The sequence below is a fragment of the Hevea brasiliensis genome, chromosome 17, assembly GCF_030052815.1.
Source record: "Hevea brasiliensis isolate MT/VB/25A 57/8 chromosome 17, ASM3005281v1, whole genome shotgun sequence".
Taxonomy (NCBI): Eukaryota; Viridiplantae; Streptophyta; class Magnoliopsida; order Malpighiales; family Euphorbiaceae; genus Hevea; species Hevea brasiliensis.
In genome coordinates this window covers 53,029,527-53,055,901 of record NC_079509.1, presented here as the reverse complement: position 1 = coordinate 53,055,901, position 26,375 = coordinate 53,029,527, and the positions used below count along the sequence as shown (strand labels likewise).

General features: G+C 29.3%; 1 protein-coding gene across 1 annotated transcript; it reads right to left on the bottom strand.

Annotated features, from left to right (window-relative positions):
• Positions 1 to 23,843: 23,843 nt before the first annotated feature.
• LOC131175296 (uncharacterized) lies at positions 23,844 to 24,477 on the bottom strand. The gene is made up of 2 exons (XM_058139022.1): positions 24,275 to 24,477; positions 23,844 to 24,188 (listed from the first exon to the last, which is right to left on the bottom strand). The coding sequence occupies exons 1-2, from the start codon at positions 24,389 to 24,391 to the stop codon at positions 23,844 to 23,846; spliced, it is 462 nt and encodes a 153-aa protein (XP_057995005.1). The 5' UTR covers positions 24,392 to 24,477.
• Between the last annotated feature and the right edge of the window lie 1,898 nt (positions 24,478 to 26,375).

Sequence of the window (26,375 nt, the reverse complement as noted above, 5' to 3'; positions counted from 1 at the left end):
CAAAAAGCATCCTAACCCATACATTTTAGGGTGGATCAAGATAACAGCTGACACTATTAAGGTGAATGAAAGGTATAAGTGTCCCTTCTTCATTGGCCAATACAAAGATGAGGTGTATTATGATGTTGTAGACATGGACGTGTTCCATTTGTTGTTTGGGAGGCCATGGCAATATGATTTCAATGCATAACACTCCGAAAGAACCAATACTTACAGCATTAAGAAGGAAAGGGTGAAGTATTCTCTTTTGCCATTAAAGAATAAATCAACAAAGAAGGAGGTGCAAACCTTCTTAGACGTCACTAAAGAGTTCGAGGTGAAGGCTATGGAAACAAAGCAAGTCCATGCTTTGGTTGTGAAGTAAATCCTTATGGTGGAGTCAAAATACCAAGTGGAAGAGCCTCTTGAGCTAGTAAAATCATTATTAAAGGAGTTTATGGAGTTGATGCTAGATGACATACCGGATGGATTGCCTCCCATGTGTGATATCCAACATCACATTGATCTTATTCCGAGTGCTACCTTGCTAAATTTGCCACACTTTTGCATGAGTCCTAAGGAAAGTGAGATACTTAAGGAGAAAGTGGAGGAGCTCTTATGAAAAGGGCCTATCAAGGAAAGCATGAGTCCATGTATTGTTCCTGCATTGTTAACACTTAAGAAGGATAGGAGTTGGAGGATGCGTGTAGATAGCTATGCCATCAACAAGATTACAGTGGGGTATAATTTCCTAATTCCTAGATTGGATGATATGTTGGATCAATTACATGGTGCTAGATGGTTCACCAAGCTAGATTTGAAAAATGGGTACCATCAAATATGCATAAGACTTGGTGATGAATGAAAAACAACATTAAAGACAAAGGATGGGCTTTATGAGTAGCTTGTCATGCCATTTAGGTTGCCAAATGCACCTAGTACCTTCATGAGATTAATGAACCAGGTATTGAAGCCTTTTATTGGGCACTTTATGGTTATTTATTTTGATGACATTTTAATATATAATAAGTCTGAAGAGGACCACTTAATGCACTTGAGGAAGGTGTTTTAGCCTTGCAGGAGAACAAGCTATACATTAACCTTAAGAAGTATAGTTTCATAACTAACAAACTACTATTCTTAGGGTATGTTGTAAGTGCAGAAGGCATATAAGTAGATGAGACAAAGGTCAAAGTAATCAAAAAGTGGCCAACCCCTACTACTTTTTCAGAGGTTCGAAGTTTCCATGAGTTGGCCACATTCTATTGGCTATTTATCAAAGATTTTAGTGCCATAGCAATGCTAATGACTAAGTGCCTAAAGAATGGAAAGTTCTAATGGGGTGAGGAGGCCAAAAATAGCTTTGCAATTCTCAAGAAAAAGCTTTTTACCACACCAATGCTGGCTTTACCAAACTTTGAAAAGCTATTTGAGGTGGATTGTGATGCAAGTGGAATCAGGATTGGAGCAGTTTTATCCTAAGAGAAAAGACTTGTGGCATATTTCAGTGAAAAGCTAAGTGATGCTAAGAGGAATTGGAGCACCTATGACAAAGAGTTCTATTCGGTGGTGCGTGCTCTTAAAACTTAGGAGCATTATTTGATAGGTAAAAAGTTCATCTTATATTCAGACCACAAGGCCTTGAAGTAACTAAATAGCCAAAAGAGGATTAGCAAGGATATGCATGCAAAGTGGTGCCAATTCTTATAATGATTTCCTTTTAGGCTCAAGAACAAATCAGGAGTTCAAAATTGGGCAGCGGATGCTTTGAGTAGGCGTGGAGCATTATTGGTGACTTTGAGCCATGAGATTGTGGGGTTTGAGCAACTAAAGGAACTTTATGCCAATGATGAGGACTTTGGAGAAATATGGAGTAAGTGTTCTCAAGGCCATCCTTATGAAAATTTTTATGTGCTTGATGGGAATTTGATGCATGAGAACCAGCTTTCTCTTCCTCGAACCTCATTACAGGAGAAGGTAATCCGAGATCTGCATAGAGGGGGACTAGCTAGCCATTTAGGAAGAGATAAGACCATTACAGCAGTGAAAGAAAGATATTTTTGGCCTAAATTGTGCAAGGAGGTAACCAGGTTTGTCATGAAGTGCTTTACTTGTCAAGCCTCTAAGGGACAATCTCAAAATACTAGTTTATACATGCCTTTGCCTATACCTAAAAATATTTGGGAAGATTTGTCCATGGATTTTGTATTAAGATTGCCAAGAACACAAAAGGGAGTAGATTCTGTATCTGTGGTTGTTGATAGATTTTCCAAGATGACACATTTTTATTCCTTATAGAAAGACTCCTGATGCAATTCATATTGCTAAATTGTTCTTCAAGGAAGTGATTCATTTGCATGGGGTGCCTAAGTCAATCACTTCATATTGAGATTGTAATTTCTTGGGACACTTTTGGAGGACCTTTTGGAAACTTTTTTATTCATCTTTGAATTTCAGTAGCACAGCACATCCTTAAAGTGATGGCCAAATCGAAATAATCAATCGCATGTTGGGAAATCTAATTGGAAGCATTTGTGAAGATAAACTCAAGCAATAGGATGTGGCTTTGTCCCAAGCTGAATTTGCCTATAATAATGCCATTCATAGCACTATTGGCAGGTTTCCATTTTCAGTGGTAAACAAAAAAATGCCCTAATGTGCTTTTGACTTGGTAAAATTGCTTAAAGAAGATGGAAAGAGTGTAGCAGCCAAGCACATGGCGGAATAAGTTGTTAAGGTGCACAAAGAGGTAAAGTTGAAGCTGGAAGAGGCTAACAAGAAGTATAAAGAAGTAGCTAATGAAGACAAGCGAAAGCAAGTGTTTGAGGCGGGTGACAAAGTGATGTTGTTCCAAAGGCATGAGAGGTTTCTTGTGGATACTTATAGCAAGCTCCAACAGAAGAAATATGGACCTTATGAAATTATCAAACGAATCAATGACAATTCATATGTTGTTGATTTTCCAAGTAACATGGGAATTTTGCGTACTTTCAATGTAGTTGATTTGTATCCATACCACTCTATGGATGAGCTTTTGTATTCTCCTAATGACTCAAACTCGAGGTCAATTTTTTCCCAAGTGGAGGAGATTGATGTGGAATGTATTAGTAATAATTTTATTGAAAAATGGGAGAAGCTTCAAAGGAAAAAATAAATGAAGTATTCTGGAGTGAAAACGGGAGAAAAACAACAAGTTTGAGGCAAGTTTAGATGGGCAGTAAGAGGAGCTATATTTTTTTTTTTAATTTTTATTATCTTCAGTAGTCCTAGATCAACTTGAACTCCTTGTTTAACAAGAGTAATTGTTTCATAATTAATTTTGAGGCTTTTCCTATTCTATTTAGGACTCAATCATATTCCTACTTAGGCTAGGACTAGTTAATTTCCTACTTTATCTTTATCTTCATAATGTATTTGGATTTAATTTAAATTCCTATTTAGTAGAGCTATCTTCCTATTAGGATTGAGAGATTAAAACTCTATAAATACTCCCAAAATTATGTTTTTCAGATTTAGATTTCAATTAATAAATTTCAGCAAAGATTTTACTCTAAAATTCTTTCTCTCACGTGTGTGTGTGTGTGTGTGTTTGTGTGTGTGTGAGTGAATTATTTAACTTGGCTGTGTCAAATTAATCACTATACGATTATTAGGTATAATAATAATTTGCCAAAATCATTAATATTGCCTAAAAAAAAAATCCTCTCACCATCTGTTGGAGAGGAAATTTAAAAATCTTTGATTTGCGTTTGAGAAAACCAAGGTTTTTGAGGGGTTTTAAAACTTTCAAAAATCTCAAATTTTCAACTCATTAAATTATTAGGTTTAGAAAGTTTTCCCTTTACTTATAGAAAATAAATTTTTATTTTCTATTTTTCATTTTTTAAGAAAATTCTAATTTTTATTTTTATGTGAAACAAGGAAAAAATAAAAAAAAATAAACGTATTCACTTATAAATGATATAAAATAATATTCTAATTCAAAAAAATTATTCATATCTTTTATAATTTTAAAAAAATAAATCATTGTAAAATGTATTTAAAAACTTATTTTATTTTTAAAATTTCTTTAATATGTGTTGTTATTATTTTTTTAATTTTATATATGTCATTCATTTATTTTATAATAATATAATTAATTTTTTTATCATAATAAATAAATATTTTTTAAATAATTATTTATTTTTCATTATAAAAAAGTTATTGTATACTTTTGCTTATAAAAAATTCATTATTTTTCTTTTAAAAAATAGTTGAAAAACTGATTTTTTTTTTTATAAAGGAAACAGTAGAAAAAAAAATTTTAATTTATTTTTCTAAATCTTCGTTAAATTTTAGAAAACTATTACATATAAATACAAAACTCTATTTTTTAATTTTCTTAAAAAAATTTTTTCAGAAAATTAGCTACCGTTTTCCACAAGTAAACAAGCCCCAAAATGTTTTAAAAAAATTCTCTTTTCCTTCTAAACAATATAAAGTTATAAAGATTTAAAAATTATAAAAAAGAAAAAAGAAATCTTACTTTAAAAGATTTTGTTTTACTCTACCTTCTCCAAATAATGTGTTAAAAATATACTTCATTCTTAGGCTTCAATTTCACAAAAATTTATTTGATAATAATATTTAGGAATCACCATAAGACAATTTCATGGGATCCTTGCATTTTATATGCCTCTTTTTATCAGTTGGAGTGTCGGGAGATAATGAAGATTCCTTTATCCAGAGTCTTGACTGAAGAGCGAAGAGTGTGGCATTATACGAGAACTGAAGAACCAACAGTGAAATCAATTTATCATATTTTGAAGTCTAAGCAATGAACAACTGATAGTCATATTGCTTCTTCATCTTCCAATGGTATGGGGATTTTTTCTTGGATGAAGTTCTGGAATCTTACCGTGGCCCCAAAAATATGCAATTTTATTTGGTGCGTCTGTATTGATGCCTTGGCTACGAAAGTAAATCTCTTCAAGAGGCATTGCTCTCTGTCAATTACATGCCCTGTATGTAACGAGCAAGAAGAATCTATAGAACATCTGTTCTTTTTTTGTGAGCATTCTTGGGCTACCTTGTTTGGTTCTCCTTTGGGTTTCTGTCTTACTGTTAAGGGAATTTCCTCTTTTCAAATTGGTGAAGTGCCTTGCAACAAAGGGTGTCTAATCTAGATAAGTGGGAACTTCGATTCGCTAGTCTTATCTGCTGGTATATTTGGAAAGCTAGAAATGATATGGTTTTTAATTCTAGTGTGCCTCCCCATTCTTAAGATTGCAAAGGCTAAGAATACCCTTAAGGAAATGATTTTCATAACTTTTTCGCAACAGCATTCTTTGTTGGCCCTTTCAAATTCTATCAGAAATCGATCCCAAAGATGGCTGCCTCCTGGAGCAGGATATTTTAAAAATAATGATGATGGTTCTTATGATTTAAAGACTACTAAAGCAGCTGTTGGGGTTATATGTCGAAACTCTGAAGGAGAATTGATGGATGGCTTCATGGAGTCTTCATATTGTTCATCATCTCTAGCAGCTGAAGGGAAAGTTCTAAGCGCAGCATGCTGATTGGCTTATACTAGAAATTATGTTCCTTGTATTATTGAGCTAGACTCTTTAAAGATAGGGTCTTTGATTTTATCTAACGAGTCTATTTTGCCTTGGGAGGTTGAATCTTTTGTTTTGGATGTTCGATCCTTTTTATACAGATATCCCTTGGCCTCACTAGCTCACATAGATAGATCAGCAAATCAATGTGCTAATTGGGCCCCTAATCAAGCCTGATCTAGCTCGTTTTATGCTGGTTGGATTTCTAATCCCTCGTCAGAGTTGGATGATGGTTAGCTGGGGATTCTCCCCTTTCTTGAATGAATTAGTTTATCTTCTTGAACAAAAAAATTACAATTAATGCCATTAATTTAAGGTTTTATACGCCAATTTAAAAAAATAAATAAATAAATATGAATCATTCATTCATAAAGATAATAGTGCATAGTAACTTACATATATATATATATATATATATATATATATATATATATAGCATTAAAATATATGCTAGAGATCTGATGAGCTCAATGTGCCTAAGAGAATCTCTTTTGATGGATCTTATGAAAGAAATACACTCATAGGGTTAACACCATATCCAACCCAAAATTTTAAGGTAATAAAAGTATAGATCTTTCCACTTATATGTCTCTCACTCATCCCATTTTTTCCGTTGTGAGAATTTCACACTTTTATATTCCCAATAAACTTCCTCAAGTGTGATTTCTTTTATATTGGCCTTGTTGAGCCTACTCCCCCTCAAATGGAAGTCTTTTTCTTAGCTCAAGTATTACAGTGTCACCAAGAACCAAATTACTCTACCAAACCCACTCGAGCATACACCTCTAAGAGTTATGCCAAAGCCATCACGTTTTCTGCCATCATATGTATAATGAAGTTTCCACTCTATCCGTCTGCTCTTCTTCAGAAGAGTGTCTTCCTACTCCATTAAGCCTACCAGGAGTCTCTCGACTTCTCACATCCTCCTGTCAGAGTACTACGGGAATCACTGACCACCGTCTTCATACTCGTCTCTTATCAAACCACCAGCTCTTATATTACTTGTTAGAAATCTGGAGAGCCCAAAGAGTTTAAGGAGAATCGTTCTTGATGGGTCTCATAAAAGAACACATTCATAAGTTTGATACTATATTCAACCCAAAACTTTAAGGCAATGAGTGTATGGGTCTTTTTCACATATATGTTTCTCACTCATCTCATCTTTTTTTGATGTGAAAATTTCATACTTACATATTCTCAACAATATAAAATTTTTTGAAAAAGTTATTTACTTTCTTAAATATTTTCTAATGTTGAAAAATAATTTAAAATTGCAATTCGTTAGAAAAAATGCGCTCCACTCAATAGCTATTTATAGCCTCAAAATCATCATAGGAAAAGATAACATAATAGCTATTTATAGCCTCATGAAGAAATAAATCACATGATTTGTGACAGATTTAACAACATGACTAAATTCAATGGTAATATATATATATATATATATATATATATATATATATATATATATATGTTCAAGATGTCAATATCGCTGCTTTCTTTTTTAATGTATTTTCTCTATTATAATTTACGAAACTTGACCATAATGTCTTGTCCTATGGTGTGAGACATGGGTGCGACATACTTGACAGCAAATTCAATTTTCCAATCCCCCTCCAGCCGCGTTGAAATCAACTTCCATTTTGTATGTGACAAGGCTGCTAAATAGAGTTTAGCACTACATATACTCCCTCATTTTATGTATAAAACAATGCAAATAGAGTTTACAGAATTCAATTTAACTCTCACACAATCATGCTTCATCTCTTTTTCTTTTGAAAATGAATTTTTTTGAAATTGAAAAGAATTGAATTCTTTCTTTGAAAATATGATAATTGACTAAAAAAAAAGAAATCAAATGAATTTAGTTTTATAAAATTCTAGTTTTCAAATAGGAGGTTAAATTTGCAATTCATCAGAAAAATATGCTCCACTTAATAGCTATAATAACCTCAAAAATATCAAAAAGAAAGATAACACAAAACATTTCAGAAGAAATAACACAAACCTCTCATGAAGAAATAAAATCAAATGAATTTTGGTGGATTTGACAACAGAACTAAATAGCAATAGTGTGCATAATCTAGTGGTAGGTGCATATATATTGAACTTAGAAGACTCAAGTTCGACTCTCCCCTCCTCCTATTTATGTAATTTATCTATTTGTTGATATCCAAAATACCCTTAATTCTTTAAATTATATATATATATATGTGTGTGTGTGTGTGTGACAATCGCTGCTTTCCTTTTAATGTCTTTTTCCTATTATAATCTACAAAACTTGACTGTATATGAACTTGAGATTTAATTTTATATTATTTAATTAATTACGTATTGCAATTTGTTGCATAGTTGAATAAGTCATATATAATAATTAGTTAAATTTTCAAGGAAATCTCATTAATTTTTTTTATTTATTTTAAGAGATTTGCTATTTATTTCGGCTTTAGAAGCTCAAGAACATTATTTGGAGGTCAACTATTTAATATTACACTACAATATATATTGAAGGTGAGTAACAGCTGCAACAGCCCGATTCATCTCTAGTTAGTATTGTCCAATTTAGCTCATGGGCCTCACGAATTTGTCCCTTGGGAGGTTTCATTCCCAAAAGCGCTCTAACCAGGTGAGGAAGGCCCCCACATATATGGCCCAAATCTTTCATTCCCGTTTCGGATGTGGGACACGAAGTCCAATCCAGTGCATAGCTGGTTGAACGAGCACTTTCCAACCCCATCCCTGGGTCATGACAAGCCTACTAGCTTCTGCCTGGTGCGTTCTCGCACCACACACCGTACTAGAGGGAGTCCAGCTCTGATACCAAATTGTAACAGCCCGATCCATCTCTAGCTAGTATTATCCGCTTTGGCCCATGGGCCTCATGAATTTGTCCTTTGAGAGGTTTCATTCCCAAAAGCGCTCTAATCAGGTGAGAAAGGCTCCCACATATATGGCCCAAATCTTTTCTTCTCGTTTCGGATGTGGGACACGAAGTCCACTCCAATGCGTAGCTGGTTGAACGAGCACGTCCCAACCCCATCCCTGGGTCGTGACAACAGCTTTCGATTCTATGTAAGTTTGGTGGGTCTTTTTTTATTTAATTTAAATTATTTGTCATAATTAGGGTTGTGCATGATTCTCTGGGTCCCAAGCTGAAACAAAGAACCATACTAAATGAACAAGAGTAACACTAATCCAAAATTAATTATTTTGATGCTTTGATTCGATTATGGTTCTTTATTAAGAATCAAATAGGAACCATACTAAAATCGAACTAGACTCGTATACCAACCCGAGAATCGAATTTATACATTTGTTTTTTTTAATTCTTTTAGATGCATTAAAAAATAATACTTTCAATATAATTATGTATATTTATATATGTATGCATAATTATAGAATAAATACAACATAATATTAAATTTCATTTCTCTATCTTTTCTTAATAATTTTAATTATAAATATATTAAATTACCTTATAATTCTTAATTATAAGTGTACTATTATACTGTATATATACTTAATTCATAATTAAATTTTGTATCTTATAATTAAATATAATATAATTAATAAAAAGCTAAAAGTTATATTATATAATGTAATTGTACTAATATATTATTTAATATGCTTAATCCTAAATTATATATGTACATTATAGCTAAAGATTATATAATTTAAAAATACTAAAATATATATTATATAATATATTTTATATTAATAATCCACTTTAAAACTTAAATGTTAATTCAAGTATGATTTTTTATGAAAACAATTACATAAAATTATTTTAAGAATCAATAATTGAATTAGAACCATCTCAAATCAAACTAGAACTGAAGGAATGAGAGTCATACTGAACCAGAACTGAAACAACGAAAAATCGAACTGAAACCAAAATAACAAAGAATCAAATCAAAATCATACCAAAATTTCAATTCAGTTCCGATTCCTAAATAAATTCTAAACCGAAAATGCAGACCACTAACCATAAATATATGAATTTCATATTCATGGCTAATGCTATTAGCTATGAATTAATGTCTCAGTGATATTAGGTATAATAATGGGATGCCTAGCTACGGTGACAATGTAAGCGCCTTATATATCCAAATGCTTGGAAATTAAAGGCCTTATATAGAGACATCTATCCCTTGGCTGCAAAATATATAATATCTGTTTGGCATTATTGTTAGAGCTAATATTTAAAAAAATAGTTTTTTAAATATATTAATCAGAAAGTATTAAAAGTTGATTTAAAGTTAAATTTGATATATTTTAATTATAAAAATTTAATATTTAAATAATAGTGCTTTCTATGATTACTTGATTCCATAAATAGTATAATTATTTTGTTACAGAAAATAAGACAATTTCACATAAAGTTATAGCTTATCTCATAAAATTTTTGTAAGATAATTATTTTTTTTGTAAAATAGTTAATTATGAAAATTTTATTAATTTTAAAAGAAATAAAGTTTCTTCATATAAAAAAATACATATAATAGTTTTTAAGAATCTAATAAATAATATTTAATAAACTTAAACGTGTTCTTATAATTTTTTAACAAAATTTACCGTTCATAGTTCAAATCTTTGATTTTTTAAAACAATATTACATGTGATTTTTTATTTGAGGAAATTCTATTTTTCTTTTTATTAAGTTAATAAAATTTCCATAATTAACTAATTTATGAAAAAATATATATATTTTACGAAAATCTAATAAAATAAGTAATAAATTTATGTGAAATTATCTTATTTTCGATATCAAAATAATTATACTTTATATGAATTCAAATAGTTATAAAATTTTTTTAAAAAAAATTATTTTTTCAACAACAGTTGAACAATAATGCTAAATATTAGTTCTTTACTTCTCTCCAATAGTGTTTCAGTTCCACAAACAACTATAGATCAATTCTTTGGCGATTTTTTTATAATAATAATAATAATAATAATAATAATAATAATAAAGCACTTAATATGACACTATACAATTAAATCCATATCAGTAAACCACTTTAATAGACCCAGTCCAATGCATGTTATGTGTCAATTCTCTGACGCGTGCTTACAGGTGAATCACACATTCCTTAGTTCTACGTTCCTCACCTCTTTCTCTCCTTGTGCTTTTCAAAGTGAGCAACCCTCTTTGACTTTAGTTACAGTTCTTTTTTTTTTTATTTAAATCGAATTCATCGTAAATGTTGACCCCGTGTAGCTCAAAATGAGCATTGATTTTGACGATAACAAAACTCAAACAGAATCTATCTAACTCAACTTTAAAGTGATGTGTAGATTCTTTCTTTCATTCATAAAGAATCGTTGAAGTTGCATCTAAGGAGGAAGAGTACTCAAAGGTATCTCAAGTCAAATCCAAGATGAGAAAGGACAAGATTATGTAAGCCAAAACTCAAGATAAAGGTATGAAAGACATAGAGTTAGAAATTGAGTCTTAGGACTTATGTGAAAAGAATAGATGAAAGTTTAGTCTAATGGAGCTCAAAATTAAAATTTTCTTTTAAAGATTTTCTCTCATCATGACCTTGAATATTGCTATTGGAACATATTTTTTTAAGGTCTAAATCAGATTTTTTAAAATATTACAAGTTGAGACATGCAGCTGTTGACTTAGTTTGCTAACTGGTTTACTAAAATATTAGTTTGCTAATATGTTTGCTAAAACATTAGTTTACTAACCAGTTTACTACTGTTGCCAAAATTTCATTAGTTTGCTAAATGATCAGAGCTGCTCAACTTCGCACAAAAGGACAAAATAACGGCCATTTTGTCTTGAGCAGTGTGTATAACATTCCAAAAAAGTTTCAAACGGTCTAAAATGATTTGAGACTATAAATACACCTTCTTTACTTCATTTTAGTTTGATGAAAGCTTACATTTGAACTCCAACTTTGATTTTTCATTTATTGCTTTCATTCAAGAGCTTTAAAGATTTTGAGCTACCATTGGCAAATCAACTCATCTCTTCTTTATAGTTTGATTTGTATTGAGTAAGAGTGAGTGTAAAAACATTAAGTTGCATTTAAGAGAGGTTGTACAAGCACCTATTGAAGCTTGAGAGTGTGAGTGCTTGAGATAGCACTTGTCAAGGGTTCAAGCTACCTTGGTAAAAGCTTGGTATTAAAAAGTTGTAAAGGGCTTGTGGTCTCTTGCTTTTAAAAGAGCAAATAGTAGAGAGAAGACTCAAAGAGGGTTCTTTGAGAGAGTGGATGTAGGCTAGTTAAACCGAACCACTATAAAAATCATTGCGTTTGATCTCTCTAACCTTTACCTCTTTACCTTTGTGCAATTTAATTTTTATACATGACTTTGAATATTGATTGAATATATTGAGTTGGTATATTTAAGGATTTATGAGTATGATGAGAAATTAGTTGAAAGTCTTGTGATGTATGTTTTGATAGCTATAAATATTGATTAAAGCTTGACTTGCAACTTAGGGACACTTTATTGAAATACATATCACTGTCATTATATATTAAGAAGCACCTAGTTGAACAAAGCTACAATTTTTCAATAGGCTACAAGCAAGGGCCGAAAAATTGTTAAAGTCCAATTCACCCCCCTCTTGGACTATTTTGGGACAACAAATTGGTATCAGAGCCTGTCTCTCTTGCTTAGGGTGTTACAACCTTAGAGTGATCCATAATGGCTGGTTCATCTAGCAATACTGCCGGTATACCCGCACCATTAGCTGAAGGCTACTCAATCACTAGACCACCACTCTTCAATGGCACTAATTATTCATTTTGGAAAGTAAGAATGAGAAATTTCATACAATCTGTAGATATTAATGCATGGAGAATTATTAAAAATGGTCCACATGTTCCTCAAAAGAATGGTCCAGGAACTACAAAAGTTCCAAAACATGAAGATGAATATGATGACAATGATTGGAAGAAAATTTCTATAAATGCTAAAGCTATTAATATTTTGCATTGCACACTTGACCTTAATGAATACAATCGTGTTTCAGGATGTCAATCTGCTAAGGAAATTTGGGATAAGCTTGAAGTTACTTATGAAGGAACTGATGTCATCAAAGAGTCCAAAGCAAACCTTCCTATTCGAGATTATGAGCTATTTGAAATGAAGCCAGGAGAATCAATTGCGAATATGAGTACAAGGTTTACCGATCTTGTAAATCTTCTCAAAGCACTTGGTAAAAGATCTGAGGAAGTTGAACTTGTGAAGAAAATTCTTAGATCACTTCCAAAATCTTGGGAAGCAAAGACTACTGATTATCCAAGATACCAAGGATTTTAAAACATTCACTTATGATGAACTCATTGGATCTCTCATTGCACATGAGATGGTATATAAGAAAGATGAAGTTGAAAATGAGCAGAAAAAGCAGAAAAGCATTGCTCTTAAGTCAAACAAAGATGAAGATAAGAAGAAAGGAGTTGCATTCAAAGTGACTCTAGTGACAACTCAAGTGCTTCAAGTGATGATGATGATGAAATGGCTATGCTTGCAAGAAAATTCAAAGAGCTTTCAAGAAGGGAGGAAGCAAATACAAGAAATTCTTGAAAAAGTATACTCCTAAGGATAAACATTTCAAGGAATCAAAAGAAGAAATTGTATGTTATGAGTGTCACAAACCTGGACATATCAAGCCCAAATGTCCATTACTCAAAAAGAAAAAAGGAAAAGAAGAGAGAAAGAAAGCTATGAAAGTAGTTTGGAGTATGATGAAGAATCTTCAAATGATGAATCAAGTGACAAGGAGACTGCTCTTCTTTGTATGATGGCACTTGAAGAGAAAGTTGAGAGCTCACAAAAGGAAGAAGAAAGTGACAATGAGGTAAACTCTTATGAATCTCCTAATGTAGAAGAACTTGAACTTGCATTTGCTAAAGTATATGATGAGTATAGAAATTACAAGAGAAAGTGCACTAAAATGAATTTAGAAATTGAATCATTGAGATCACAAAATATTGCCATGTCCAATGTACATAAAGAAAATGAATTTTACAAAGGACAAATTGCTTTATTTAAAGAACTAGACTTAGAGTTGAAAACCTCAAAAGAAATTTGTGAAATGCTCATTGAGAAAAATAAAGTTCTTAAAGCAAAAGTAGAATCCTTGACAAAAGATTTGGCTAAATTCACAAAAGGAAAAAAACTCTAGATGTACTTCTTGGAAACCAAAGAATTTCAAATGAAAAATATGGAATTGGTTTTGATGGTTTCATGAACTATGACAAGTACAAAAATCATTTCATTAAAGCATCTACATCCTCTTTGCCCAATATCACATGTTATTATTGTAATAAAAGAGGTCATATGATTAGTTCTTGTGCACTTAGGAAGGATCTTCTTAAGGTTAAGAAGGTATGGGTACCAAAGGGAACCTTACCTAAGGTCACTAACCCTCAAGGACCCAAAGTTGCTTGGGTACGTAAAGCTTAATGATTAAATTTCAGGTTTGTTTCAAAGGGATGAAGGAAAGTAAAAAATGGTATATAGATAGTGGTTGTTCAAAGCACATGACCGGTGAAAAGGACAAGTTTTCAAAAATCACAATGGAAGATGGAGGACATGTAAAATTTGGAGATAAAGGAAAAGAAAAAATAATTGGAAATGGCACAATTGGAACCAAACCTTGTATTGAAGATGTGTCGCTTGTTGAAGGATTGAAATACAACTTGCTAAGTGTAAGCCAACTTTGTGATAAAGGTTTTGAGGTAAAGTTTACTTCTTCTCTATGTACAATCAATAACTTAGAAAATGACACATTGTTCATTGCCAATAGATCTAATAATGTTTACTTGCTTGACATGAATAATTTTGAAACTAATCATGGTACATGTCTAGTATCTTTTGATAACTCTAGTTATTTGTGGCATAGAAGACTGGGTCATGCAAGCATGCATACACTTTCAAAATTGTCTAAGAAAGAACTTGTTAATGGCCTTCCTAAGATTAATTATGAAAATGAATTTCAATGTAGAGCATATGCACTAGGAAAGCATACTAGAGCATCTTTTAAATCTAAAAATATTGTATCTACCACTAGGCCATTAGAATTGCTTCATCTTTGATTTATTTGGACCCGTAACTCCTACTAGTCTTGGTGGGAAGTCATATGCTTTAGTTATTATTGATGATTATTCAAGATATACATGGACATTCTTTCTTGCTCACAAGGATGAGACATTTGAAAAATTCACCTCTTTTAGTAAAATGGTTCAAAATGAAAAAGGTTTTTGCATCACATCTATAAGAAGTGACCATGGAACTGATTTGAAAATCATTTATTTGAGAAATATTGTGATAAATATGGAATCAACCATAATTTTTCAGCTCCTAGAACACCACAACAAAATGGGGTAGTAGAAAGGAAAAATAGGACTTTGCAAGAAATCACTAGAACTATGTTGAGTGAAAATAATTTGCCAAAGTACTTTTGGGCTGAAGCTGTTAATACATCTTGCTATGTGTTGAATAGAGTTTTGATTAGACCAATTTTGAAAAAGACCCCCTATGAGCTGTGGAAAAGAAGAAAACCAAATATCTCATATTTCAAAGCATTTGGTTGTAAGTGCTATATTTTAAATAACAAGAAGGATAACTTAAAGAAATTTGATGCTAAATCCGATGAAGGAATCTTTCTTGGGTATTCAACAAAGAGTAAAGCCTATAGAGTGTTCAATAGAAGAACTTTAGTTATTGAGGAAACTATTCATGTTTTGTTTGATGAGACTAATCCTTCTATCAGAAAGAAAAATGTTTGTGATGATAATAATGAGCAGGTTTTTGGAAAAGAAAATATAATATCAAATCAAGAAATGGAACAAATTGATGATAAAGATGAAGAAACTCAAGGAGAAACCACAATAGATGTCCATAATGCCAATGAAGATCAAATCAATGAAGAAATGCCAAATTTGGAAGAATTACAAGTAAATGAGCCCCAACATGAAGATTTACCTAAAGAATGGAGATTCCATAGAAATCATCCCCAAGAAGACATTATTAATGATCCATCTCAAAGGATGATGACTAGAGCACAATTGAGAAGATATTTTAGTAATGTTGTTTTTGTTTCACAAATTGAACCTAAATGTTTTGAAGATGCTCAAAATGATGAAAGTTGGATTCTTGCCATGCAAGAAGAACTAAATCAATTTGAGAGAAATAAATTTTGGAATTTAGTGCCTAAACCAAAAGATCATTCAATTATTGGTACTAAATGGGTTTTTAGTAACAAAATGGATGAAAAAGGCAATGTTGTTAGAAACAAAGCTAGACTAGTGGCTCAAGGCTACAACCAAGAGGAAGGGATTGATTTTGATGAAACCTTTGCTCCGGTTGCTAGAATTGAAGCTATTAGAATGTTGTGTGCCTTTGCATGTTACAAGGATTTTATGCTTTATCAAATGGATGTCAAGAGTGCATTTTTAAATGGTTATATTGATGAGGAAGTGTATGTTGCACAACCTCCAGGCTTTGAAAATCATGAGCATCCAAATCATGTTTATAAACTTACTAAAGCTTTATATGGTTTAAAGCAAGCTCCTAGAGCATAGTATGAAAGGCTTAGTAAATTTCTTTTACAAAATGATTTCCAAAGAGGCAAAGTGGACACAACACTTTTTGTTAAGAAGCATCATAATGATATGCTCATTGTGCAAATTTATGTTGATGATATAATTTTTGGTGCTACTAATGAATCTCTTTGCAAGAAATTTTCTACGATTATGCAAAATGAATTTGAAATGAGCATGATGGGTGAGCTCACATTCTTCCTTGGACTTCAAATTAAGCAAATGAAAGATGGCATCTTCATAAATCAATCAAAGTACATCAAGGATATGCTAAAGAAATTTAAAATGGAAGATTTGAAGAGCATGGGCACACCTATGAGTTCAACAATTAAAATGGACAATGATGAAAAAGGTAAAGAAGTGGATACCAAGCTTTATAGAGGTATGATTGGCTCTCTTTTGTACCTTACTGCATCTAGACCAGACATACACTTTAGTGTTTGCTTGTGTGCAAGATTTCAATCGTGTCCAAAAGAATCCCATCTAAGTGCAGTTAAAAGGATCTTTAGATATCTCATTGGCACATATTCAATTGGTTTATGGTATCCAAAATGTAAATCATTTAATCTTGTTGGTTATAGTGATTCCGATTTTGCTGAAAGTAGACTGGATAGAAAAAGTACTTCGGGGACTTGTCAATTTCTTGGTCTTGCACTAGTTTCTTGGCACAATAAGAAACAAACTTCAGTAGCTTTATCTACATCTGAGGAAGAATATATAGCTGCTGGTAGTTGTGTTGCTCAAATTTTATGGATGAAACAACAATTGGAAGATTTTGGTTTAAAATATAATCTTGTTCCAATTAGATGTGACAACACAAGTGCCATAAACTTGATCAAAAATCCAGTCCAACATTCAAAAACAAAACATATTGAGATCAGACATTATTTTATTAGAGATCATGTTCAAAATGGAAATATCAAAATAGAATTTGTTGCCTCTGAAAATCAACTTGCTGATATCTTTACAAAACCACTTAATGAGGAAACCTTTTGTAAAATTAGAAGGGAAATTGGTATGTGTGAACCACTTGCTTGAAATTTAAGTCATAGTAATATATCTGCATATTATCCAATGTGTGAGTGATTTGCAGTGATATAAGTTTGCTGAGAAATCACTAAAAATCTTTGATTTTTTAAAACAATATTACATGTGATTTTTTATTTGAGGAAATTTTATTTTTCCTTTTATTAAGTTAATAAAATTTCCATAATTAACTAATTTATGAAAAAATAATATATTTTACGAAAATCTAATAAAACAAGTAATAAATTGATGTGAAATTATCTTATTTTCGATATCAAAATAATTATATTTTATATGAAATCAAATAGTTATAAAATTTTTTTAAAAAAATTATTTTTTCAACAACAGTTCAACAATAATGCTAAATATTAGTTCTTTACTTCTCTCCAATAGTGTTTCAGTTCCACAAACAACTATAGATCAATTCTTTGGCGATTTTTTTATAATAATAATCATAATAATAATAATAATAATAATAATAATAAAGCACTTAATATGACACTATCCAATTAAATCCATATCAGTAAACCACTTTAATAGACCCAGTCCAATGCATGCTATGTGTCAATTCTCTGACGCGTGCTTACAGGTGAATCACACTTTCCTTAGTTCTACGTTCCTCACCTCTTTCTCTCCTTGTGCTTTTCAAAGTGAGCAACCCTCTTTGACTTTAGTTACAGTTTTTTTTTTTTTTATTTAAATTGAATTAATCATAAACCAAAAATATAAAATATGTGATGAGATTTATCTATTAAATATGTGAATTTTATATATTTATATTTTAAATTTGTAATGAATTCAATTTAGATAAAAATTTTTCTTCTTATTCAACCTTAAATTGACACCTGTAGCTAGTCATCCCATGCAATATTATGCCCGGCATCGCTGAGACATTAATTCATAGCACACAGTATTAGCAATGAATCTGAAATTCATATATGTTATGGTAAATAAATTTAAATTAAATAAAAAAAAAATTCCAACAAACTTACATAGGATCGAAAGCTATTGCTTACCTTCAATATATATTGTAGTATAGTATTATACAGTTGTTGTCCAAATAATATTCTTGAATCTCTAAAGCTGAAATAAATAGCAAATCACTTCAAAGTAAATAAAAAAAAAATTCATGACATTTCGATGAAAATTTAACTAATTATTATATATGACTTATTCAACTATGCAACAAAAAGCAAAATAAGTAATTAATTAAATAATATAAAATTAATTCTCATGTCATATACAGTCAATTTTTGTAGATTATAATAGAAAAAAGTATTAAAAAAGAAAGCAACGATTGGAATCTTGAACTATATATATATAATCGTAAATAATTTAATTTTTTTGGTATCTATGGATAGATAAATTACTAAAGTAGGGGAGGGAAGAGATAAACTTGAGTCTCCCATGTTCAATATATATGCAGCTATCACTGGATTATGCATATTGCTACAATTTAGTCTTGTTGCCAAATCTGCACAATTCATTTGATTTTATTTCTTCATGAAAGAGATTTGTGTTATTTCTTCTGAAAGTTTCGTATTATCTTTCTTTATGATTTTGGGGCGTATTTTTTCTAATGAATATTGCAATTTTAACCTCTTGTTTTGAAACTAAAATTTTATAAGAACTAAATTCAATTGATTTTTTTTAGTTAATTCTCATATTTGGAATGAAAAATTTTAATTTTTTTAATTTAAAAAATTATTTTTTAAAAAATATAAAAAATTAAATATAATTATATAAAAATTCAATTTAATTCTGTAAACTCTCATTACATTGTTCTATTACACACTAGTTTTTACCTTAACATGTGTTGCACGTTAATTTACTCGTGATTTAAAATTTTTTTATATAATTTTCTTTTAATTTTTTATATAATATAATATTATCATTATATATTATTTTTAATAACCAATTAAATTTAGTTATTCATTAGTATGACTGCATTTTACTTCTAATTAAAGTTGATTAAAAAATTATAAAAAAATAAAATTAATAAGTTATATTACTTTAATCAATTGAAATATTATAAATAAAACACATGAAATAGAATTTTTCATGTATATTACTTTGGTGATTAAAATATTATAAATAAAATACCATAAGTATAGTATGAAAATATGAATATTTTGATTTTACAAATTAAAATTTATTATTTACTAAAAGTTATTTTCAAAATAGTTTCAATTTTTAAATAAAATTATTATAGTCCATTTAAAATAGAAATTGTGAGGCAAAAATATATATTTTATTGCTTAACTTTATCTTACTGCAATAAGAATTTTAGAATTAATAATTTTTTATAAAAAAATTTTTTGTACTTTAGTAAATAATAAAAATAATGAATGGTGTTTTTAGAAATTTTAATACTCTCCCCTTCCCCTTTTAAAATTTTTTTCAACTTCTTGTTGTTATAGTCAATTTTTTAATTTTTGAGAATTTTAGCTTGATATTAAATATTTATTATTTTTAATGAGTAATAAAAATGAAATAAATTTACAGTCAAAATTATAACTAAGAGAGAAACTAACAATTAAAACTACATCATGTTAATTGATTTAAATCAATTTTGATTATAGTTTAAAAAAAACTTATAAAACTAAGCTAAAATTATTATAAAAATTAGTATAAAAAAATTGAAAAAAAAATAATATTAAGCCTTTAAATTACATATTATCATTTACTATTAATAAAATTCTTTGAGTTAAGATTTTTACCAATATAAGTTGTTTTTAAGATAAGATTTATAATAAGATTAAGATTTTAATATGTTGTTTATTATTTACTGTAAATCAAAAAATTATAAAACAATTTGATCATTTGTAAATTCTTCTATTCATCTTTTTATATTTATTATTTATTTATTAGAACAAATATAACACATAAGGAATACCATAGGTCAATTTTTGAATGAATTTTTATTTTATATATATGATTCTATGTAATGTTAATTAAAAATTAAAAAAATTGAAGTATGTAAAATAAAAAATGTGCACAGTAAATATATTGATAAAAAATAAATTATATAATTTAAAAATATATTATTATAATTACATATTATATATTAATTTTATTATTTAATATAACTCTGAATACTCATATATTTATATAATTATATAAGGTTAAAAGATAAAAAAAAAATTAAAATTTTTATTTCAATTATCAATTTTATTATTAAATTACAGGACAAGACATTACAGCCAAGTTCATATGCAGTCACGTTTTGTAAATTGTACTAGGCAAAAGACATCAATAAAGAAAGCCGCCATTGGCATCTTGTACAATAACAACAATAATTGTAAATGGATATTTAACATGAATGATTTGATATTTTTATATTTTAAGTAAATTTAAGTATTTAAGTTGTGTAAATAAATATAATAGTGTATTTCACCTCTTAATAAAATGATTCAATATAAATAAAATTAGTCTTAATTTATTAAATTAAAAATATTTGTGTAATAAGTAAATAATAATAATAATAATAATAATAATAATAATAATAATAATAATAAATCATTTAAAGAATTAAGGGTATTTTTGAAATTTAATAATAATAATAATAAATTATTAAATTATATACTATTTTCATTTAGTCTTATTGTTAAAGTTACTACAATTTGCTAATTTATGTCCTCATGAAAAAGGTTTTTAATTAACCTTTTTGGCAAGTTTTATACTTAATACTGTTTATACACACGCGTGTGTGTAAGAGAGAGAAAGAAGGGAAAGAGCATTGATATTGGTAAAATACCTATAATAATTTATTATAATAATAATTACGGATTAAATTTATTTAATTATTAAAAATTAATTTATATTAAATTTTTATTATTTAAATTAATTTTAAAATTTATATAAATTTAAAATTTTTATAATTTTACTTGTACTTAAAATCTATTAAACGAATTAAAAATGCTTTTAAAAATAATTCCACTTATATGAAAATTTTATTAAAATTTTTATTTAATAATAAAATAAAATTCTATTTTGACTAGGAAAGGAAAAAAATAATAAAAAAAAACTATGTTTATCTTTCTTATAACACCCTAATATAATATTATTAAAACTTTAACATTGTTTAGTATGTTGGAAATTAAAAATTTATATAATATAATAAATTGTGTAATTATTTTCTTATAATAAATTATATATTTGGACTATATTAATATATAAGTCAACTAAAATTAAGAATTTTATTTTATTTTACATAATTATTAATTTTATCATAAATTATAATATTAAAAGTCCAAAATTAAATATTAATAAAAAAAACATGTTGGGATTCACAGAATACCCTTTATTATTTTTATTATAATAATAATAATAATAATATTATTATTATTATAATATTTTTATTATTTAAATTAATTTTAGAGTTTATATAATTTTATTTGTATTTAAGTTCTAGTTAATTAAGTTTTTTTTTTATAATTCAAAACATTTATTTATAATTATAAAATTAAATATAAATATGAATAACAAAAATCTATACGTTAATTAGTGTTAGAGAATTATGGAACAATTGGATTGTCAAAAATGCCCTTAAATTTTTATATTATTTCTAATTATATTATTTAAATTAATTTTTGAGTTTACATAAATTTAAAATTATTAATTCTACTTATATTTAACTTCTCAGAGTTAAATATGATTTATAAATTCAAATTTGATTATATATTAAAAGGGAAAATTGGCATTGTCAAATGTCCTTTATGATTTATATTATTTATTAAAATAGCAATAAAAACGAATTGTTGCATATCATTGTGAAATTTTAATCATATTTAATGACAAATATTATGTTGCTCATAAAAGATTTAGCAATAAATATTTTTATCACTAAAAGAATAGCGACCATAATGTTTGGAAGGTAACAATTATTTAAATTATTAGTGACACATATTTTTGTCACTAAATAATATTAACGGCGAATTTACATAAATTAGTTACATGTTATTGTCTTTTATAATTATTATTGGACATAAATTATTTTTCTATCACTATAAATATGTTTTTTTTTTATATTTTTATAAATAATAAATAGATTAATAAAGAAAGCTACCGTTGGCATCTTTGCACAACAACAATAGTAAATAGATATTTAATATGAATGTTTTGATATTTTTATTTTTTAAGTGAAATTAAATATTTAATTTTTATAAATGAATATAATATCCATTCAAAGTACGTCACTCTTTAATGGATTGATTCAGTGTGAATAGAATTAGTCTTAGTCCATTAGATAAAAATATTTATGTAATAAGTAAATAATAATAATAATAGTTATTATTATAAATCATTTAAAAATTAAGGGTATTTTTTGCATTTAATGATAATAATAATAAAAAAATAATTGAATTATATACACTGTTTAGTCTTGTTGTTAAAGTTACTACAATTGGCGTAATTTATTTCTTCATGAAAAAGGTATGTGTTATTTCTTTTAAAAAGTTTTGTGTTATCTTTCTTTATAATATTTTTCAGATTATAAATAGCTATTGAGTGAAGTGTTTTTTTTTTTCTAAAGAATTGCAATTTCAAACGATAAAATATTTAAGAAATTAAAGTAATTAACTTTTTCGACAAGTTTTATATTTAATACTGTTTATATATATGTGTGTGTGTGTGTGTGTGAGAGAGAGAGAGAGAGAGAGAGAGACGGCGGAAAGAACATAGGCATTGGCAAAAATACCCATAGGAATTTATTATAATCACTACAAAAAAAGTGAGTATAGGGGACACATAAAATTGTCCCCAAAACTATGAATAATCGTCCCCAAAGGTATAGGGGACGACATTAATTGTCCCCCCCTGTTGTCCTATTTACCTTCGTACCGTATTCTATGGGGTACGACAAATCATAATGTCATCTCTGAAAAAAGAGATGATAGTCGTCCCCAATATGGGGACAATAGTCATCCCTAATATGGGGACGACAATCATAGTCGTCCCCTAACATGGGGATGACTGTCGTCCCCATTGTCCAAACTCAAGGGGGATCATAATCGTCCCCTATAAAAGGGGTACGACGCTTGTCCCTAGTTTTGGATCAAACTCAGTGGGGACCATAATCGTCCCCCTGTCAAAAGGGGACGACATTCGTCCCTATTTAAAGGGGAGAATACTTGTCCTCAATTATAGAGACCACAGTCATCCCTTACTATTAAAGGGACAACAGTCGTCCCCTGATAAAAATTGAATAGGGATAATTTTCGTCCTCATATCCTCATATTTTGTCTCCTATAAAGTTGCTTTTAATATTGGGATGTTATATTTATAATTGTTAAAAATATTGATACTCGTAAATTTCATATTTAATTCAAAAAAACTATATGATAAAATTAATATTCAACAATAAAGGGCAACATAAGTTTTAAAGTATGATATAAAAATAATTTTTAAGTGTACGTAGCTAGTATGCAAAATAAACTTAAATCTACTTACTTTATTCCTAATTTGTTCATACTTGATAATATTCGAAATAAAACTCCTATGATAATAGTAGTCTTCAAGCTGTAATTTAACTTCATTGCTAGTCTGCAAGCCTTCATTACTCGATCTGTTAATCCTACAATAGATTTAAATAAAAGGTCATTCAAAAAGTAGTTTTTCCAATTCATGAAATTAAATATATCTAAAACGTACTTACTGTTGTCATATCCTAACTTTCTGATGATTTGTATCCTATTACACTCTCAAATCTTTTAAAAAACTCCAAATTGTGCTCTTCTTGTTCCTTGAGTCGAGCATTTAGTTGTGCTATCTCATTATTGCATTGTTCTTTTTCCTTCAAACGAGCATTCAACCTTGCTACCTCATCTCTCAATTCATTTAATTCCTCATTTCTAGAACCACATGACATTCCTCTAGTGCTTGCTTTGTATCCTAATCCTTTACCACAGACATAGCCAGATCTAATGCCAAACACCTCTTTTAAGACATCATCTAGAGTAAGACCAGTCTCATTATCATTTGTTGGTTGTTTCTCAATCCTTTGCATCTCTTCCTACAAAATATAATATTAAATATGTGAATATTTAATATATAAATATAATCTAAAAATATTAATAATTTCATAGTCAAAATACTTACATATATCCTTGATGATTCTGGATCATGCCATTGTGTTTGGCCTTGCTCATCCAAGAACCCATGTGTAGCCATCCAGACTTCAGAAGCATACGGTACTTCACCAATCTCCTCATCCATCTATAGTATTAATTATATTAACCATGCATTATATAACATAATATAACTAAAGAAAAGAAATAACTATGAGTAAATAGTATTTTTTTTTATAGTTTACCATATCATACTCTACTTGTGCAAATGGAGCGGGACCAGTTGAAGCAATAATTCTTTGTCTAGCACGATTATTTGTATTGGTGGAACATAAGGCCTACATGATATTGATGTTAAAAAAAAAATATATTTTTTATCATAATAGAAAAAGTAATTAAAAAGTACCTGAAAGTCCTCATTAGCAAAAACTTTGAACATTTCCTTCCAAGTATCCACAGTCAATCCTTCTGGAACATGTTGCAGTCGTTCATCATCACTTGAGTACTTCAAATACTTAAGGTGTAGCTTGTATTTCCATTTGCGATATAATATTTTCATCTCATAGAATCAATAGAATTCAAACATTATTTCCATTCACAATTGGGTGAAGCTCGTGTCTAATGTCCATACTCACCAAATCATAACGGCTATTCAAATTATCTTTCGTATTTCCTTTGATGTTCATTATAGTTTCTAACACATTATCACACACATTCTTTTCAATGTGCATCACATCCAGATTATGCCAAATAAGAAGTGTCTTCCAATAGGGTAACTGAAAAAAGATACTCTTCTTCCTCCAATTCTCGAAACTATTTAAAGCATCATACTTCCTTTTGATACCTCTATTAAATGGCATTTGAGTGAAAGTTTCAAGCTCCATTAACACCTCATCACCTGACAGTGGTTTTGGAATTGCTCTTGTCTCTCTAAAGCCATTGAAGGACTTAGTGTCCTTACGCCATTTATGACTAGGAGGCAAAAATCTTCTATGATCCATATAGCACATTTTCTTTGAACAAGCAGGGTGTTTTGCACTAGTATATTTGTGGCAAGCAGGACAAGCCTTGTAACCTTTTGTTGACCACCCTGATAAATCTCCATAAGCTGGAAAATCACTTATTGTCCAAATAATGGATGCATGCAATGTGAAGTTCTTTTTGCTATGTGCATCATAAGTCTCCACACCAACTTCCCACAACTCCTTTAATTCAGCAATTAAAGGCTGCAAAAAAATATCTATACCCATTCCTGGACTATGCTCCCCTGGAATAATCATTGAAATCATCAAATTGGTCTGCTTCATACAAATCCAGGGGGGTAAGTTATAGGGTATAAGAATTATAGGCCAAATGCTATGTTGGGAGCTCATATTTCCAAAAGGCTGGAAACCATCAGTTGCCAATCCGAGTCTAACATTACGAGCATCACTTGCAAATGAGCCATATTGTTCATCAAAAGACTTCCATGCAAGACTATCAGTAGGGTGCCTCATAATTCCATCATTTATCCTTTTTTCCTTATGCCATCACATATCGGATGCTATTTGACTAGACATAAACAACTTCTGCAACCTTGGTTTTAAAGGGAAATATCGTAGCACTTTATATGGAGTTTTTTTCCTCTTGTTTTTCCCTTCATCAGACTTCCAACTAGATAACCCACATATTTGACATGATGTTGCATTGGCAAATGATCCCCAATATAATGTACAATGATTATGACAAACATTATACTTCTCATAGTGAAGGCCTAGACCACTAACGTACTTTCGAGCACTACTGTATGATTTTGGCAAATTTTGCTTTCCAATTGGAATAAGCTCCCTTAATAAACCAAGCAAATCATCAAATGATCTGTTGGTCCATCAATGAAAACTCTTCATGTGAAGTCACTTCACTATAGCAATTTTGAGAGCTCACATTATGGATGTAACTTTTCCTTAGCTTCCCTTAATAGATGGTAAAACATGGTAGCATCCCCTTTAGGTTCCTCTCCAACCTCTTCATTAGAATCCATTCCAATGTTGACATTAGAACCGCCATATATGTCATTCACTAATGCAATGATATCATCATCAAAGTCTTGATCATCATTAACAATTGGATCATCATTGATGTCAACATCTTCA